We start from the raw sequence: 16,230 nt of genomic DNA, 5'->3' as shown, positions 1-16,230 counted from the left end.
GGCGATGCCGCCCGCACCCCCGGGGTCCCGGCTCGGGGCCGGGCGGCGCGGCCGGCGGGATGCCCTGGGGGCGCCCCGAGGGGGCGGCGGGGGCGGGGTGCCGCGCGGGGGGCGGAGGGGGAGGGGAGGGGGGCCGCCGTTCGCGGCGCTAGGACCGGGCGCGGCGGCGGGCGGAGCCTCCCCGCCGCTCGCCCCTCCGCCCGGCCGCTGCGGCAGTGTCTCGGAGGCGGGCAGGCGGCCGGTCCCTCCGGTCCCCCGGCAGCATCCCGGCCCCGCCATGGCTGGCGTCGGCTTCGCGGCGCACCGCCTGGAGCTGCTCGCCTCCTACCAGGACGTGATCGGCGAGGACAGCCCCACCGACTGGTGAGAGCGCCCGCCGCCGCCGCCCCTTTGTCCCCGCCGCCGCCGCCGCCCTTTGTGCACGGAGCCGCCCGGTAACACCGGCCGCGCCCCGCGCTGCGCCCCCCGCCGTCCCCGGGAGCCCCGGCACACAAAGGCGGGCGGGGCGGCGGGGGGTGTGCCCGGCTCGCCGCCCCCGGTGCCCGCACCTGCCCGCCGCACCGGGCCGGGGCGCGGTCCCCGCTTTGTCTGCGCCGGGCCGGCACGTGCGAGCGCCGGGACCCGCCGGCACCGGGAGTCCCCGGCACGGCCCGGTCCGGACCCCCAGCCGGGCAGCGAGAGCGGGGAGCGGGGGAATTCGCGCACGGCGGGGAGGGCCCCGTGGGGCTCCCCGGTGCTGGGCCCGGCACCGGTTCCTCGCCATTGTCTGGAGCAGCAGCCGCGGGCAGGGGCGCCCGGGGGACGGGGGATGGGGAAGGGATCGGGGCGCCCCCAGCCCGGCCCGGCTCCCGGCCGGTTCTGCTCCCGACCGGCCCCACCGGTACCCCGGTAGCGGGCGGTCCCGCTGCCCGGCGGAGCGAGGCCTGAGGCCGCGGGGGCACCGAGCATCCCCCGCCGGTCCCGCTACCCTCAGATTCCCCCAAGCTCCTGGGCTGCCACATCCCTGGCCATCTCTGGGGGGTCGTGGTTGCTCGGGCCGGCATTGCCCCGCCGGGCTGGGCTTGCTGCTGAGTCGGGGAGGGGAGTGGCTCTCTCCACCCGGCCCCCCGCTGCTGGCCCTGCCCGCGCCCCGGTGGAGGGCAGACGGTGTCGGGGCCGGCCGGATCCAGGCCCGCTGCAGGGAGCATCACCCACTGCCAGCCCACCCGCATCTCCCAGCCCAGCCGGGCCCCGGGAGGCTGGCTGGGGCCATCTGGCCCGCCATCCCCTCCCTGCCCTCCAGGGTGCCTCTGGCATGCGGGGTGGGAATGCTGCCGGCACGCTGGGGCGCATCTCTCTGGACAGCGTGGGGTGCCGGGTGCATGCTGTGCACGATGCTTTTGGTGGGGGGGCGGGAGGAGGCGGGGGGGCTACTGTGCGCCCACCATCCAGCCAGGGGCACCCACCACCCCTCCGGGATACACCCACCACCCATCCGGGGACTCCCACCTCCCAGCTGGGCTGCACCCACAACCCAGCCCATCAGACGTCTATCTCTAACCGGGTCCCTGCTCTCAGGACAGGGCTGTGTGGGCCTGGGCAGGTGGAGGTGCCCGCCAGCCCCCGGGGGTCTCCGGAGGGCCCCGCAGTCCCGGTGTCAGCCCAAGGGCGCTGTGGGCAAGCGCCGTGTGTGTTGCCGGCCAGGCGGCAGCTGTCAGCCCTGGGTACATCTCTCTTCCCGGCATCCGCTGCAAAGGAGCCGTCCCTGCCAAAGCTGCTGAGAGCAGCAGAATCGGTTCCCGGGAAGGCGAGTGCCGGTGGCGGCTCCCCCACGCACACCTCCAGCCCTGATCCCGGCCGGGCAGCGATCCTCTGCCATCCCCTTCCGCGGGGCCGAGTTTGCTCCATCGTCCCCAGCCGCTCCCTCCCATTGTCACCGGGGTGCCTGTGGGAGCAGCATCGCCTCCGCAGGGCCCTGCGGGATGCGGGGTGATGCTGGCGGGGCTGCATCGGGCAAGGTGATGGGGACAGTCCCACGGGGAGGAGGGCAGAGCCAGGGAGCTGCCTGGGAGGACACTGTGCCAGAGCCTGGCCCTGGGCCGGTACCGGGGAATGCCGCGCTCTCGCCCAGCCGGAATCCCTCTGTTTAGTCTGGGATTCCCCCTGCTCCAGCCCGGTCCTGGAGGGTCCGAGCATCCCCTCCCCCTGCCCGGCCCCGCGAAGGCTGCTGGGGCCCATTACTCGATCGGAAAGGAATTCGGTGCTGCTTTCTGAGCACGCCGACTCCCTGGAGCTCCCAGCCACATTGGAAACACATGTGCCGGGGCTGGGGCGGGAGGATGGGGCGATGTGACCCCTCCCTGGCTGTGGCATGGGGGGCGGGCTGCCGCGGGAACCCCGCTCTGGCACCCGGGGATGCCGCTCTGCCTGCTCCGGTGAGCAGCGGGGCCACCCGAGGGCAGCGGGGCCGCGATCTCTTTGGCCGGGGTGATGAGGGATCCTCAGTGGAGCCCCCCGGCTGCAGGGAGCCCCCCCCGGGCTGCACGGGGCATCTCCACCCACGGGTGACCCACATACCTGCAGCCCGGGGGTGGGAAAGGGCTGTATGTGTTGGGTGAAGGGATTAAAGCCCCTGGAAGCGGGGTAAGCGACGCGTGACGCTGACAGCACCCGCTGTGACACAGCTGGTCCCCGCTGCGGGGGGCTGTGGTGATGCTGTTGGGCTCTGGGTCCCTGGAGGCAGCCCTGGGGATGCTACTGGCCCCAGCATGGCCTCCCTGTCTCCTGGAACGGAAACCTCCATCCTGGCATGGAGTCAGGCTGTGCTGCTGAGCTGTGTCCACAGCAAGCCCCGTCTGCCCTGGGAGCACCCCCCGGTGCAGGCAGCAGCCTTGTGTGCAGATACCACCCAGCAGGGCAGGGCTCTGGGGGAGAAAAGCAGGCAGTGGGTGCCCCCAGCACCCACAGGGCTCCCCAGGCAGTGATGCTGTGGCTCTGCCCTACTTCTTCTCTCCTGTCTGCTGCCAACTGCATCCCACCCTGCCGGCTTCCAGCTCGCTGCCCCGGGCTCCCCTAGAGCGCTGCCATCCTCCCCCATTCCTGGGGGATCGGGGGCTGCATTTGCCACCCTTCCCTGTCACAGCCATCTCAGACAGCACTTTGCAGCTGTTCCAGGCCTGGAAGCTGGCGCCGGCTGGGGCGGCCGATTAGCGGGATCGGGATGTGCGGATTAAAGTCAATCTTGTTGGTGCAATTATCTGCGGCTCCCTGCCAGGGGCTCGGGGGGTAGCGGGTGCTGGAGGCAGAGGGAGGCCCTGTCCCCCTTAGACACCTGCCCGCCTTCCCCCTGCTTTTTATCTCCAGCCACGGCCCCGTTTTAGGGTTGGCTCTGCCCGTAGGGACGCTCGATTCCTGTCCCCCAGGCTGTGGATTGACGCTGCGGGCTCGAGCGCAAACGGCTTTGCTGGGCGCAGCGGGGATTTTGGGGCTCTGAGAAGCGCCGTGCGAGCACCACCAGCCGAATGCTGATCGGCAGAGCCGCCCACCCGCGGCGGTGCAGGGATGTGGGGGATCCAGCACGGGCGGCCCCGGCTTTCCGGGTGCAGCGCGTGACGGTGGCAGGCAGGTTTGGGTGCCTGCCAGGCCCCGCAGGTCCCCGCTGCCTGCCTGCCTCCCCCGCTGCCCTCCGCTAATCACCTCGTCATCGGGGCGAGCTGCATCCCAGCTGGGATGGGGGGGTTGCCATGGCGATGGAGGATGCTGGTTGCCTAGTGATATCCATCCCCTCGCCCACCCGCCCCGGACCGATTTGGCATGCGTGGTTCCCCCTTCCGTGGCTGGCTGTGTGCCTCTGGGGAGGTGCTGGCGGGTGGGGGTCCCCGCGGAGCCCCCAGAGGGGCTGGCCGGGGCACGGCGGGAGCGCCGGGGGGTTTCCCATCAGCTGGGAACGGTTTCCAAGGAACAGTCTCCATGACGGCCCCATCACACTCTGGTGGCTCATTGATTTGCTGCTGCTGGTGCTCCGGCGTCCTCCCCCAGCCTGGTGCCTGCTGGGCTGGTGGCTCACGCAGCCGGGCACGTGAGTGGACCAGGGTCCTTGCTGGGGCACAGGGTTGCCCCCAAACCTGGTCAGTAGCTGGAAGGGGTCGTGAGGTGACAGGGATGGGTGAGCAAGTTGCTGTGAGACTGTGTTGGCTTGCAGCACAGCACTCAGGGTGTCCCTGTGCCCAAGTGACTATTCTGTCCCCAAATTTGGGACTCTTCCCTGTGGCTGCCACCGAGGGTTGGGGAAAAGGCCCTGCCCCACATCCTGTCTGCCTTGTCTGGCAGTCTGTCTCTTGGTGCTGTTGATTGTTGCACAAGGGGGTGTTGTGGCTCTGTGCTAGTTTTGGGACAAGCAGCGACACCCCAGCACATGCCCCTGACCTCGGTGTAAGAAGGATGGGGACACTGGGGGCTGCCCCACAACTCCTCCTGGCTTTGGCTCATCCACAGTGTCTCCCCAGGGCCCTCTACACATACGAGGATGGCTCTGATGACCTGAAGCTGGCAGCGTCAGGAGGTAAGGTCCCCTGTCCCCTCCGCCGACTCGCCTGTGCCGGTGTTTTCCCTGCCACCCGTTCCTGGTGCTGGGTGCACGTGGGCTGATGGTGCTGTGCCAGGTGGAGGTTTGCTGGAGCTTTCCGGCCACTTTGAGATTCAGAAGGTGATGTATGGCTTCTGCAGCGTCAAGGACCCCCAGGCCGTGCTCCCCAAATACGTCCTCGTCAACTGGGTGAGTCTGGGGGCCATGCTGAGGGGGGGCTGTGCCGTGCCCACAGGGGTTTGGCTGGGACTGAGGGAGCCGGCAGTGGCCAGGGGCTGTGGGTGCCCCACAGTCCTGCTGCACGCTGTGGTCAGCGGGGTGCGCATCACCCCGCTGCCCCTCTCAGCTCAGTCCCTCCCCGGCTGCCGCAGGTGGGTGAGGACGTGCCGGACGCCCGCAAATGTGCCTGTGCCAGCCACGTAGCCAAGATTGCCGAGTTCTTCCAGGTGGGTGACGCTGGGGAGGGGGAAGAAGTTGCTGGGGCGCTGATCCTGAACCCTGACGGCCGCTCGCACCCCGCCAGGGCGTCGATGTCATCGTCAATGCCAGCAGCGTGGAGGACATTGACCCAGGGGCCATCGGGCAGCGGCTCTCCAACGGGCTGGCCCGTGTCTCCAGCCCGGTGCTGCACCGCCTGCGGCTGCGCGAGGACGAGAACGCCGAGCCCGTGGTAATGTCCCCACGGCGGCGCTGGTGATGGTGGCGGGACTGGGGTGTCCCTCCTGCCACGGGCTCCTTTCTGCCGCAGCCCCTCGCCCTGTGTGCCGCTTGCTGTTGCCCTCCTCGCTGATCCCAGCCCCTCCATCCCCCCCGCCTCTCCTCCGTCCCAGGGCACCACTTACCAGAAAACCGATGCCACCGTGGAGATGAAGCGGCTCAACCGGGAGCAGTTCTGGGAACAGGCAAAGGTGGGACACGGAGGGAGAACACCCCAGGGAGAACACCGGGGGGAGCTGCTGGCTGGCTGATGGGCGGCCCCCTCATTCACCCTCCCCACCAGAAAGAGGAGGAATTGCGTAAGGAGGAAGAGCGGAAAAAGGCCCTGGATGCCCGGCTGCGGTTCGAGCAGGAGCGGATGGAGCAGGAGCGGCTGGAGCAGGAGGAGCGGGAACGGCGCTACCGGGAGCGCGAGGAGCAGATCGAGGAGCACAGGCAAAGCTGGGGCTGGGTGGGACGTGGCTATGGGGTATAGCCACACGTGCTGCGAGTGGCTGGGTGGGCACAGGGGTGTCCCTCACAGGGTGGGGTTGGGGCAGGGACCGGCAGGAGCCGATTCTCCCGTTTCCCCATTGCAGGCGGAAGCAGCAGAGCTTGGAGGCGGAGGAGGCTCGGCAGCGCCTGAAGGAGCAGTCCATCTTTGTGAGTGCCACGGTGGGACCGGGGCCAGGATTGGGGCTGCCACCGGCATTTACCCCCAGGGAAGGGCTTTCCCCAGCCGGGTGCCTGGGGCTGGCAGGTGACGCTGTCTCTCTTCCCAGGGGGACCAGCAAGACGAGGACGACAGGCAGCAGTTTAGGAAATCGGAGTCAGAGGTGGAGGTGAGTGTGGTGATGGCCGTGCCCGGTGCTGATGCTCACTCCCCATCCAGCAGTGCCCACAGCTAGATGGGAATGCAGCTGCGGGATGCGTGGAGGGTGTCCCACAGCCCCACGCCACCCCCATCCCCACAGGAGGCTGCTGCCATCATCGCTCAGCGGCCTGACAACCCCCGGGACTTCTTCAAGCAGCAGGAGCGGGTGGCATCAGGCAGCAGCGATGCCGTCTCGCCAGGCAGCCACAGGACAGGTGAGGGGCTGTGGGGAGCTGTGGGCACAGGGGTGGGCACCAGGAGACCACGGCACAGGTGAGTTCAGTGTCGCAGCCCAATGGGTCGCGGTGGGGTATGAAAAGAGCAGGGATGCAACGCGGGGAGGGGTTGTACCCTCTGCCATCACTGGCACTGTGGTTCTGGGTGGCAAAGGGTATGAGGATGGCAGGGGACATCCTGCTCTGCTGTGCCACCATCACTGCCACCATCACCGCCATTGCCACGGCACCTCATGTGGCCCCTGCAGCTGGGGCAGCTTGTCAGGGGCTGGATATCAGGTCGTCTTCAGCAAAATGGTGCTCACCCTGCTCCCTGCCGGGTATTGTCCACTCACCTGTCACAGCACTGTGCCCACAGTCAAGTTGGCAGCATGGTCAGTGTGAAGGGGTGGGCAGCTGGAGTCCAGGGATGGCTTGGGAATACATCCCATGGTGACAGCTGAAAGAAGCAGGAGAGAGTGAGGCAGATGTGGGGTGCTCAGCGTCCTGCCACTTGGCAAGGAGTGCCCCATGGAGAAGCTGGGCTGCCCCACAGTCTGGGGTGCAGTGCTGGGACTCTTTTTGTGGATCTAGGGAAGGGCTGTGTGTCCTGGTGGGTTCCTCCAGCCATGGGGCTGTGTCACGGTGCTGTGTTGGGGGGCTGTGCCGTGGGGCTGTGCCGGGAGGGAGCCTGTGACGTGTTTTTCTTGTGCGGTGTGCCATGGATTGTGCCATGGGCTGTGTCGTGGGGATGTGCTGTGGGGTTGTGCCGTGGTGATGTGCCTCGGGGCAGTGCTGTGGGGCTGTGCCTCGGGGCAGTGCTGTGGGTCGTGCCGTGGGTCGTGCTGTAGGCTGTGTGTTCTGGCCATGCCATGGGTTGTGCCATGGATTCACGCTGCGGGGCTGTGCTGCGGCTGAGCAGACTGTTGGTCCCACGGCCGTGTCCTGGCCTCTCTCCCCACACGGCCAGGCAGTGCTGCCTCACATCCTTCTGTCCTGTTGCCTTTCCATCCTCTTGTCCTGCCATTCTCCCACCATGCTGCCTTCCACCCTGCTGTGCTCCCATCCCGGTGCCCTGGTGCTCCAGCCCCACCATGACTGCGCTGAGCAGGGACTGACCCATCTCTTTGCTCTCTCTCTCTCTCTCTCTCTTTCTCTCTCTCCGTCCGTCCGTCTGTCTGTCTTTCTCTCACAGGTCGTCTGCACTGTCCTTTCATAAAGACAGCTGACAGTGGGCCACCTTCTTCCTCCTCCTCCTCCTCCTCCCCCCCACGGACCCCTTTCCCCTATATGTCCTGCCACCGCACTCCAAATCTCTCCTCTTTCTTCCCATGTAGGTAGCTGGGAGCTCCCGGGCGCGCAGCTCCGGGGGTCGAGCGGCGGGCAGCTGCCCCACAGCCCGCCCAGCCCCACGGCACACCGGACCGGCAGCGGCGGCAGCGCGGGCACCCCGAGGGGGACGGGCACCCCGAGGGGGACGGGCACCCAGGCGGGGCCCAACTGCCCCTGCTGGGGCTGGTCCCTGTGCCCTGCCGGGGGACATAGGGCAGGCTGTGCCCACGGGTCAGATGTGCCCGGGGAGGTGATGGGCCACAGTGGGACGGAATAGACTGTGCCCACGGGGTAGAGCGGGCGCAGGGCAGGCTCTGCCCACGGGTGGTGGTGGATGGCACAGCTCTGCCCCGGATCACGCAGGACTGTGCCCATGGGGCAGTGTGGAAAAGGCTGTGCCAGAATCACGTGCTGATGGGGCAGAAGGGAAAGGGACGTCGCTGCCCTGGGCCATGCAGGTCTGTGCCCGTGGGGCAGCACTAGGCAGTGTGGAAAAGGCTGTGCCCAGGATCACGTGAGGCTGTGCCAGTGGGGCAGAAGGGGACGGAAGTGCTGTGCCATGGATGAGACTGCAAGGCTGTCCACAAGACAGTGTGGAATGGAAAAGGCTGTGCCCAGGAATGTGTGGGGCTGTGCCAACGGGACCAGGTGGTTCCAGGGGCCATGCGGGGCTGTGCCCCACAGGCACAGTTGACAGGGCACAGACATGTGCCCACAAAATCTGCGCCCACAAAATCTGCGCCAGGGCACAGCTGTGCGACGCGTGGCAGAGCCGGTGTGCACCACGGCAGGCATGGGGCCGCCTGTCCCCTTACCCAGCAGATGTGGGGGCTGAAACCCACGGGGGCGGTGGGGACGCCTGGAGGGGACACGGTGGCTGCTGCAGCCATAGAAGCCTCCACCCCACCACCCAGGAGGGGACGACGTGGTGGCAGGCACACGGTGATGCGCACTTGGCAGCTCACGGCTGGGTTGGTGTGGGGCAGGAGCGGTGCTGGTTCCCCCGCTCAGCGTGGGCAGCCCCCCCACGCCACCCCATCTCCCTTGTCTGCAGGCAGCCAGTCGGACGCCTTCCGCAAGGCCTCGGCAGCGGGCTGCAGCCCCTGCGAGTCCAGCCCGGCCGCCACGCCGCTGGCCGAAACGGGCACCCGCGCGCCCGCTGACCAGACGCCGGCAACGCCCAAAGGTGGGCGCAGGGCTGGCGCCGCCTCCCCCTGCCCAGGGCTGCCGGGTGCATCCCCACTGCAGCCCCCTCGACTCGGCTGCGGCCCCGTGCTTGCATGGCTCGCTGCATCCGCGCTGTCCCGTCCGCGTCCCCTGGCATGTCCCGCCTGCCTCTGCTGGGTCCCACAGCGCGTCCCCGCTGCGGCTCCCTTGGCTCCGCTGCAGCCCCCACGGCTGCCCTTGCATGGCTCGGTGCGTCCATGCTGTCCCGTCTGCATCCCTCGGCACATCCCCGCTGCCTCTGCTGTGTCCCCCAGCGCATCCCCGCCGTACCTGCTGCTCAGTGCCGTGCACCCCCGCCGCCTCTGCTGCGTCCCCCAGTGCAGCCCCACCGCCATTGCTGCGTCCCTACCTCCACCAGTGCATCCCTGCCGTGTCTGCTGCACCCCTCGCCGTGCATCCCCCCATCTCCAGTGCATTCCCCCTGCTCTGTACGTCCCTTGCTGCATCCCCCAGTGCAGCCCTGCTCTCTCTGCTGGGTCCCCCAGCGCGATGCTGCCCAATCTGCGCCGTCCTGCCGTGCGCCCATTCCAGGGGTGCTGTATCCCTCTGTGCATCCCCTCTGCCCCACTGCGTCCCCAGGGCACCCCAGCCAGCTCTGCTGCTGTCACCACGTGTCCCTGCTGCGTCCCCACCGGCCCACTGGCATCCTCTGGTGCATCCTTTCTGCATCTTCTCAGGGCGCCTCTCCCACTCCCGCCACAGTCCTTTCTGCCTCCCTGCCATTCCCCAAGGGATCACCTTGTCCCTCGCCGTGTCCCTTCCCTCCCCCTGTGCATGCCACAGTCCCCTCCCTGCCCGGCCACCCCCACCCGTCCTTGCAGCATTCCCCATACTGTGCCCAGTCCAAAGGACTCCAAACCCCCCTGAGCTGCACCCCCTGTCCCCGGGTGACCCCCAGCCCTGAGGAGGTTGTCTGTCCCCACTGACTGCTGTCCCCTCCTTGCAGAGTCCCCCAGCCCCAGCGCGCAGGAGCCCGGGCCAGCCACGCCCGAGCAGCACTGGCCCTTCCCGGGGCCCGAGGACAAGGCCACGGAGCCCCCCCGGGGACGAGCCCAGTCCCAGGCCAGTGTGGACAGCGGGGGGTGATGCCCTGGGGGACCTGGTGACCCTGGAGCCCACCGAACCCTCCCTGCCACCCGTGGCTGACGAACCCCAAACTGGGGAAGCCCCCCAACCCCGAGAGCCTCATCGACCTGTGGCAGAGTGACGGGGTGACAGCCCCAGCTGCCTGGCCCCTGCCTGCTGCCCCTGTCCCCGAGACACCCCCGGCCATGCTGCCTGAGGAGGGGGCCCTGCTGAGCCTGGATGAGCTGCCCGAACCCCCCGCCACCTTCTGTGACGCGGAGCAGGAGGATGAGGAGGAGGCAGCTGGCGAGGGAGACCCCCAGTCCCAGGATCTGGGCTGCCAGCACACGCCCCAGGAAGACACCCCCGGCCGAGAGACGCCCCCCATCACCAATGGGGAGATGGCCCCCAAGGATGGGACACCGGGTCGTGGGGAGCAGGTGAGCATCACTGCGGGGAGAGGTCAGGGGGGCGATGGGTGCCTGGGGGGGGGGTCCTGATAACCTGCCCCCACCCCCCCAGGCCAGCGAGGGCTACTTCAGCCAGTCCCAGGAGGAGGAGGTGCCCCCCCCGAGGAGCTGTCGGCCAAAGCCCCCCAGCCCGTCTTCTACAACAAGCCCCCAGGTGAGTGAGGCCAGTGTGGAGGGGGAGCCTGTCCCTCTCTGGGGCACCCCAAGCCATCCTGACCCCCTCTCCCTGTCCTCCAGAGATCGACATCACGTGCTGGGATGCAGACCCTCTGCCCGAGGAAGAGGAGAGCTTTGGGGGGGCCCTGTAAGCCCAGGCCCCGCTGCCGGCACAGGCAGCCCGCCCCGGCCGGCGCGGGGCACGAGGGGGCTGCAGCCGGGGGCCGGGCCCCCCTCACCCCTCTGGGGCCCCGCAGGATGAGGCCTCCGGGTGGTGGCCACCCTGCTGCATCCCCGCCCCGGGGCACCTTTTACAGCCCCCCCTTCTCCTCCTCTCTTTTTTAAGTTGTCGGTAGGAGCCGTGTCAGCCCCCCCCAGCCCTCCCTTAGCAGCCCCTCACCCCACCCCCCGATACCCCAGTGCCCCTTTGGGGGGGGACGACACACGCTCGCATCCCCTGCCCTGGCTGTGGGACAGGGTTCTCGTTCTCTTCATGCCCCCCTCCCCGGGAGCCCCCCCAGTACTTTGCACGAGTTCAAAGAAAAAAAAAAGAAATAATAATAATAATAATAAATAATGAATATGGCAATAAAGCGACCCGAGCGAGGCAAGGCTGCGGCCAGCGGCGTCCCCCCCCCTCCCCAAACCTCGGCAGGGAGCTGGTGTGGGGGCTTTTACCCCTTCCCCACTCCTTCTTTGCTGGGAGCCCCGTCCTCCCCTGCTTGGCCCCTGCTTGGCCCCTCTCCCCCCATTCCCCCTGGAAACTTTTTGGAAAGCACAAGTTCTGTACCGGCGGTGTGCTCATGTCTGTTAATAAATAAAGCGTCTCCCACGGGGGCTGCAGCCTGCTGGGGCGGCAGGGAGGGCTGGGGCTGGGGAGGGGGGGGCACTACGGCTGCCTTGGGGAGGGGGCGGTCCCACCGTGCCAGCCCGCCAGGAGGCAAACCCGAGCCACAAACTTTTATTCTCAAACCGTAACAAACGAAAAATTTAAGAAACAGAGCAGAGTCCGGGTCCCCAGCGCCCCCGGCCATGGGGGGGCCGGCGGGGGCCAGACGGGGAACCAGCCCCTTCCGCGCCGGGGCGGGTGTCCCTGGGGTGACACGAGCAACCAAAACCCCCCCAACCCACACCCCGGGTGTATGGCAAGGTCCGGGCGTCCCCCGCGGCCGCCGTTCGTTAAACGGCGGTAGTCCTGCCGAAGAGAGGCATGGAGACCGGGAGGTGCCAGGGTCCCGTCTCGTAGGTGTCCCTGCTGCTGAGCTCCGAGTCCGTCCAGCTGGGAAACATGCGTGGGGAGCACTCCTGCTGCAGGTAGAGGTCCGGGCAGGCAGGGCCGGGGCTGGCCGAGCGGGGCAAGTGCAGCGCCGAACCGTAGCCGGCGTCCAGGAAAAGGGGTTTGTAGCTGGGAGGCTGCTCCTGCTTCTCCAGCCGCTCATGGCTCAGGAAAGGGGCGTTGATTTTGCGGTAGAGCCCCCGCGTGTCCATCAGCACCTCACTGTACGGCGGGGGGGGCTCCGCCATCAGCAGCGCCTCCTCGTAGCACGGCGGCTTTGACAGGTCCGACTCTGCAAGGCAAAGCCCCCCCCGGACCCCTGCTGCCGTCAGCGCCGCGCCCCGGCTCCCACGTCGTATCCCCCCCGAAACGGGGGGAGGCACGTGCTGCGGGGATGCGAGAGCCCCTCCCTGCTCCTTACCGTGCCGGCAGCTCCAGGGCCGGGGGGGAGGGATGTGGTGGGGGTGATGATGGTGATGGTGGGGCTCGAGGCGGAGGCGGTGGGGAATGGCGATGCCGGGGGGGCTGCCCCCGTAACCCTCGTAGTGCAGCGGCTCCATCTCCAACGCGCGCAGGCTCTGCTCCCGCAGCCGCTCCTCCTGCTGCCGCTTCACCCGCCGCCGCAGGTAGCTGCAGAAGCAGCACAGCAGCACGATGAGGCCCCAGATGAGCCAGAAGCCCGCGAAGCAGGTGAGGAAGGTGTAGGTGCCCTGGGACATCACCATCTTGGCGGCCGGCCCCGGAGGGGAGGCCCCCGCCTCTCCCTCTGCCCTCGGGATGGGGGACGGGATGCTCGGGGCGGCGGCAGGGTCAGGGAGGACCCGATGCTGTCAGGGCCGCCGAGGGCATCTCCCCGCGCCGTGCCCGGCGCCGTCTCCTCTGGCCCGCGGGCGCGCCTGCCGTCAGGGGTCCGTCCTCGCCATGGAGCCGGGGGGGGCTGGAGCGGGTGGGTCAGGCCTGGGTTGCGCCGGTGGCGGGCGGCGGGGCGGGGGGCCGGCGGGGCGGGCGGCGGGGGGGGACGGGGCGCCGGGGTCCCGCTGCCCATCGCTGGGGGGGGACCGCCGGGGTGGGGGCCCCTGCAACGAGACAGACGCGAGCTGTGAGCGACACGGAAACGTGGACGCCCCGTTCCATGGTGACTCGCTCCACATGCCGCCGCAGCACCCCGCAGACCCGGGGGGAACCCGCTCCCGGCACCCCGTGCACCCCCTCTACCATCACCCCTATGGATGCAAACCCGCGCAGCCCCCCCTAGAATCGCCCGCTGCGCTGCTGGGCACCCTGGGGTGGGAGACGGATGCTGCGGTCCCGCAGCACCATCTTCGAGATCACGGGGTGCCCAGTGGGATCCCCTTCTCCTGGCCCACTCAGTGCGCCCCTAAATCAGCCGCTGAGCCCGAGCAGCTCATCCCTGTGCTGCTGCACAGGAGGGTGGCCCGGGGAGAAGCGGGGACAAGCAGAGGTGCCGGCTGCCTGCGGCACGTGGAGCTTGCAGGAGCACGTGCGCCGAAGCCATCGCTGGCCTCGCAGCCACCAGGGATGGTGGCACCCCAAGACAGCAATGCAGGGCCAGGGGTGGTGGTGATGGGAACTGTCACCCCCGCCCTTTAGGCAGGGTGACAGCTCGGTCACATCCAGCCGAGCATCAAACGTCAATGGCGTGTGCCAAGGGGCCCGTCTGCTCCTAGTGAGCAGCACCCATGGGTGCTCGCAGGCAGGCACGTCAGGATTCTCATTATCGTGGTGAGGGAGAAAACGGGCTCAGCAGAGGGAGGAGGGGGAGCCTGGAGCGACGGCAGCCGAGGGCTGGGTGACCACGGTGACACCATCACTCCCTCGGAGAAGGGCGAAGGGGCGCGGGGTGCTCCATCACCCTGCGGTGCAGGCCACGCTGCCGGCAAGGGACCACGGCAGGGCCACCGGGTGCTGAGAGTGCCGGCAGGGCCAGAGGGCCGGAAGGAAAAAGCGACCGGGAAGGAAGGAGCCGGCGGCCCTGGCCACTCTCCGGCGGGCAGCGGGGGCTGCTCCATCACGCAGACAAACGCGTGGGCTGAGGCAGCGCCGGGATGTGGGTCTTTGGGGACGAGGTGCCCTGGCTGAAGCCAGCTCGGTTCGGGCAGCGCTCGCCACATCGGCTGCAACAGGCTCCGAGCCGGCAGCCTGGGCATCCCGGGCATCCCCGGGGAGGAGAGGTACCGTGCGGGAAGGGCCGCGGATCGAGCTCCGGGATGACGGCCGGGGAAACACCGGGAAGCGGGGCAGGGCGGGCTGGCGGCGCCGCGGACCGGGGGCGTTCGCAGCTGGGGCGTGCGGGGGGAGCGGGGCTGCCGGGGACGTGCGGGCTGGGGGAGGAGCGGGGCCGGGCTGGAGACACTCACGCCGGGCGGAGAGCGGAGCGGCCGCCGAGCCGGGCCCCGCTGGTAGCCCCGGGCCGCCTCGCTGCCCCCCGGCCACGGCCCGGGCCCCGCTGCCTCCGCGGAGAGGGTGACACCGCGGCGGGAAACCTCCCCGCTCCCGGCGCCGGGCGCGGCACCCTTTCCTCATCCTCCTCCTCCTCCCCCGGGGCGCGCTCCCACCGGGGCCGGACCGGAGATGCGCGCCCCGGTACGCGCCGCGCGTCCCCGCCGCGGCCCCCGGTGGCGGCGGCCCCCGCGCGCCCCCCGCCCCGGCCCCGCCGCCCCCGCACCGCGCAACAGGCGGAGGCACCGCGCCCGCTCCCTCCGCGGCTCCCGTTACCGGCGACGGCGGCGGCGCACGTGGCTCAGGCGGCGGGCGGCGGCCTCCATCAGGCGGCGGGGGAAGGGGGGCCCGGTGCGCGCCCGGTGCGCGGCGCCGCCGCCGCCGCCGCCTCCCGGCGCTGCCTTTGTCTCCGGTGAGCGCTCCCGCGCCGCCGCCGCGCGCCGCCCCGCCCGCCCGGGCTCCCGCCCCGCCGCTCCGCCCCGCCCTCGGCTCGGGGAGGGATCCGCGGGCCCCCCGCACCCCCCGCCCCGGGACCCGCCGCCGCTCGGGGGCTACCGGCTGGGCACCGGGACTGCCGCGGGAATCCCCCACCCTCCTCCGCCACGCCTCTGCGGAACGGCGGCGGGATGCCGGTGGCGGGAGGGCCGGGGCATCCCCGGGGGTGGCTGCGGGAGCCGCACGAGGTGGGGGCCGGGGATTCCCGGGTAGCGGCTCCCGGTCCGGGCGGGGTGAGGGCCCTGCGATGCCCGGTGGGGTGGTGCCACAGGCTCCCACGGGCCGTAGCCCCGCGCTCGCCGTGGAGGTACCCTGGGGGTGCTGCCACCCGCTCCCCCAATGCCATCCTCGGCCTCCTCAAGGGGTGACAGCTCCCCGGGGTGACGGCCGGCACAGGGCCACGGGCAGGGAGGGCAGCCCAGCCGCTGGCGAGACCTTATCAGCCCCTGCCACAGCCCACCCGGCCACTGCAGTGGGACACGTGGCTCTGCAGGGCAGGGGTGCCAGCCTGGCCCCCAGTACAGCACGGGACCGAAATGGCACTGGGTGTCCTGGGGTCACCCCGCACCCTTGGGTGCCATCCCCCCCAGCAGACCCCTCGCCGGCCTGGCCCGGGCCGTTGTCCCTGAGCTAGGGTTCCCCCAGCCATTTGCCATCGCGGGGTTGTCATCAGCTCTTCTCTGCCGTAACCGAGACCGGTGGTCGCGGCCCCCATGGGAGACCCCTATGGCTCCTTCGGACTGCGGAGGGCTTGGGGTCCAGAGTCCCCGCTGTCCCTTCGCTGCGCCCTGGAGCCGTGGCAGGAGCGGGGCAGCGCGGTTTCGGGGCGGAGCCGTGCCAGATGCGGGTGGGTGACGGCTGTGGGGTGCCCCACGGAGGCCGTGACCCCGCCGCCGTTTCCTCCCCGTGGGCAGGGTGGCAGGCGCCCGCTGCGGCTGCACACACGGCGCATTGTTCTGCCGGGCCCCGGCCGGAAGGACTTCCTCCATCCCGGCCGGGGAACGACCTGGGGAATCCGGCTGCCGGCAGCCCACTCCCACCGAAGCCGGGCTCCGGTGTCCGGCCGAGCCCCACCGCCCCGCTCGCAGCAGGGCCGCAGCGGCCGCGTGTCCCCCGGCCCCCCCTCGGCCCTGGCCCCGACTCACCTTGCTGGAACTCTGCTCCTGCGATCCGACCTCACAGCGCGGCCACGGCAGCCGGGCACTGCCGGCTCGGCGCTTGTGGGGGTGCCCCAGCAGCACCCAGGGCGGGCAGGGGGCTGCGGCCATGCGGGGGGGCCGGGGTGCTCCCTTCAGCCATGGGGACCGCGGGGACGGGGGGCACGGCGGGGCCCAGGGGCATCGCCGAGTCAGGGCAAGAGGGCGGGCGAAGGGAGCCAGGCCTCCGGCCCCGCCAGCGCC

General features: G+C 70.1%; 2 protein-coding genes across 3 annotated transcripts; one reads left to right on the top strand and one right to left on the bottom strand.

The window, feature by feature from the left end:
- The first annotated feature begins 227 nt into the window (after positions 1–227).
- On the top strand, positions 228–11,428 carry DBN1 (drebrin 1). The gene is given in 18 exon segments (XM_040078041.2): positions 228–363; positions 4,485–4,540; positions 4,641–4,753; positions 4,936–5,010; positions 5,088–5,234; positions 5,395–5,472; positions 5,565–5,716; positions 5,860–5,923; positions 6,043–6,102; positions 6,235–6,349; positions 7,545–7,682; positions 8,736–8,867; positions 9,855–9,943; positions 9,945–10,093; positions 10,095–10,413; positions 10,496–10,544; positions 10,547–10,597; positions 10,681–11,428. Coding segments are annotated over 18 exon segments (1,944 nt in total). The 5' UTR covers positions 228–277; the 3' UTR covers positions 10,752–11,428.
- Positions 11,429–11,544: 116 nt separating this feature from the next.
- On the bottom strand, positions 11,545–12,770 carry PRR7 (proline rich 7, synaptic). Of its 2 annotated transcripts, none has more exons than XM_040078044.2 (2): positions 12,297–12,770; positions 11,545–12,194 (listed from the first exon to the last, which is right to left on the bottom strand). In XM_040078044.2, exons 1-2 carry the CDS (start codon positions 12,598–12,600, stop codon positions 11,779–11,781), a joined length of 720 nt encoding a protein of 239 aa, XP_039933978.1. In that variant the 5' UTR covers positions 12,601–12,770; the 3' UTR covers positions 11,545–11,778. The 2 variants fall into 2 exon arrangements, with proteins under 2 accessions (XP_039933978.1, XP_039933979.1); XM_040078045.2 differs by having other exon boundaries at positions 11,545–12,167; positions 12,297–12,768.
- Positions 12,771–16,230: the final 3,460 nt, after the last annotated feature.

Source organism: Hirundo rustica, chromosome 14 (assembly GCF_015227805.2).
Source record: "Hirundo rustica isolate bHirRus1 chromosome 14, bHirRus1.pri.v3, whole genome shotgun sequence".
Taxonomy (NCBI): Eukaryota; Metazoa; Chordata; class Aves; order Passeriformes; family Hirundinidae; genus Hirundo; species Hirundo rustica.
Note: the sequence above shows the minus strand (reverse complement) of the source record. Positions and strands in the feature narration are given on the sequence as shown.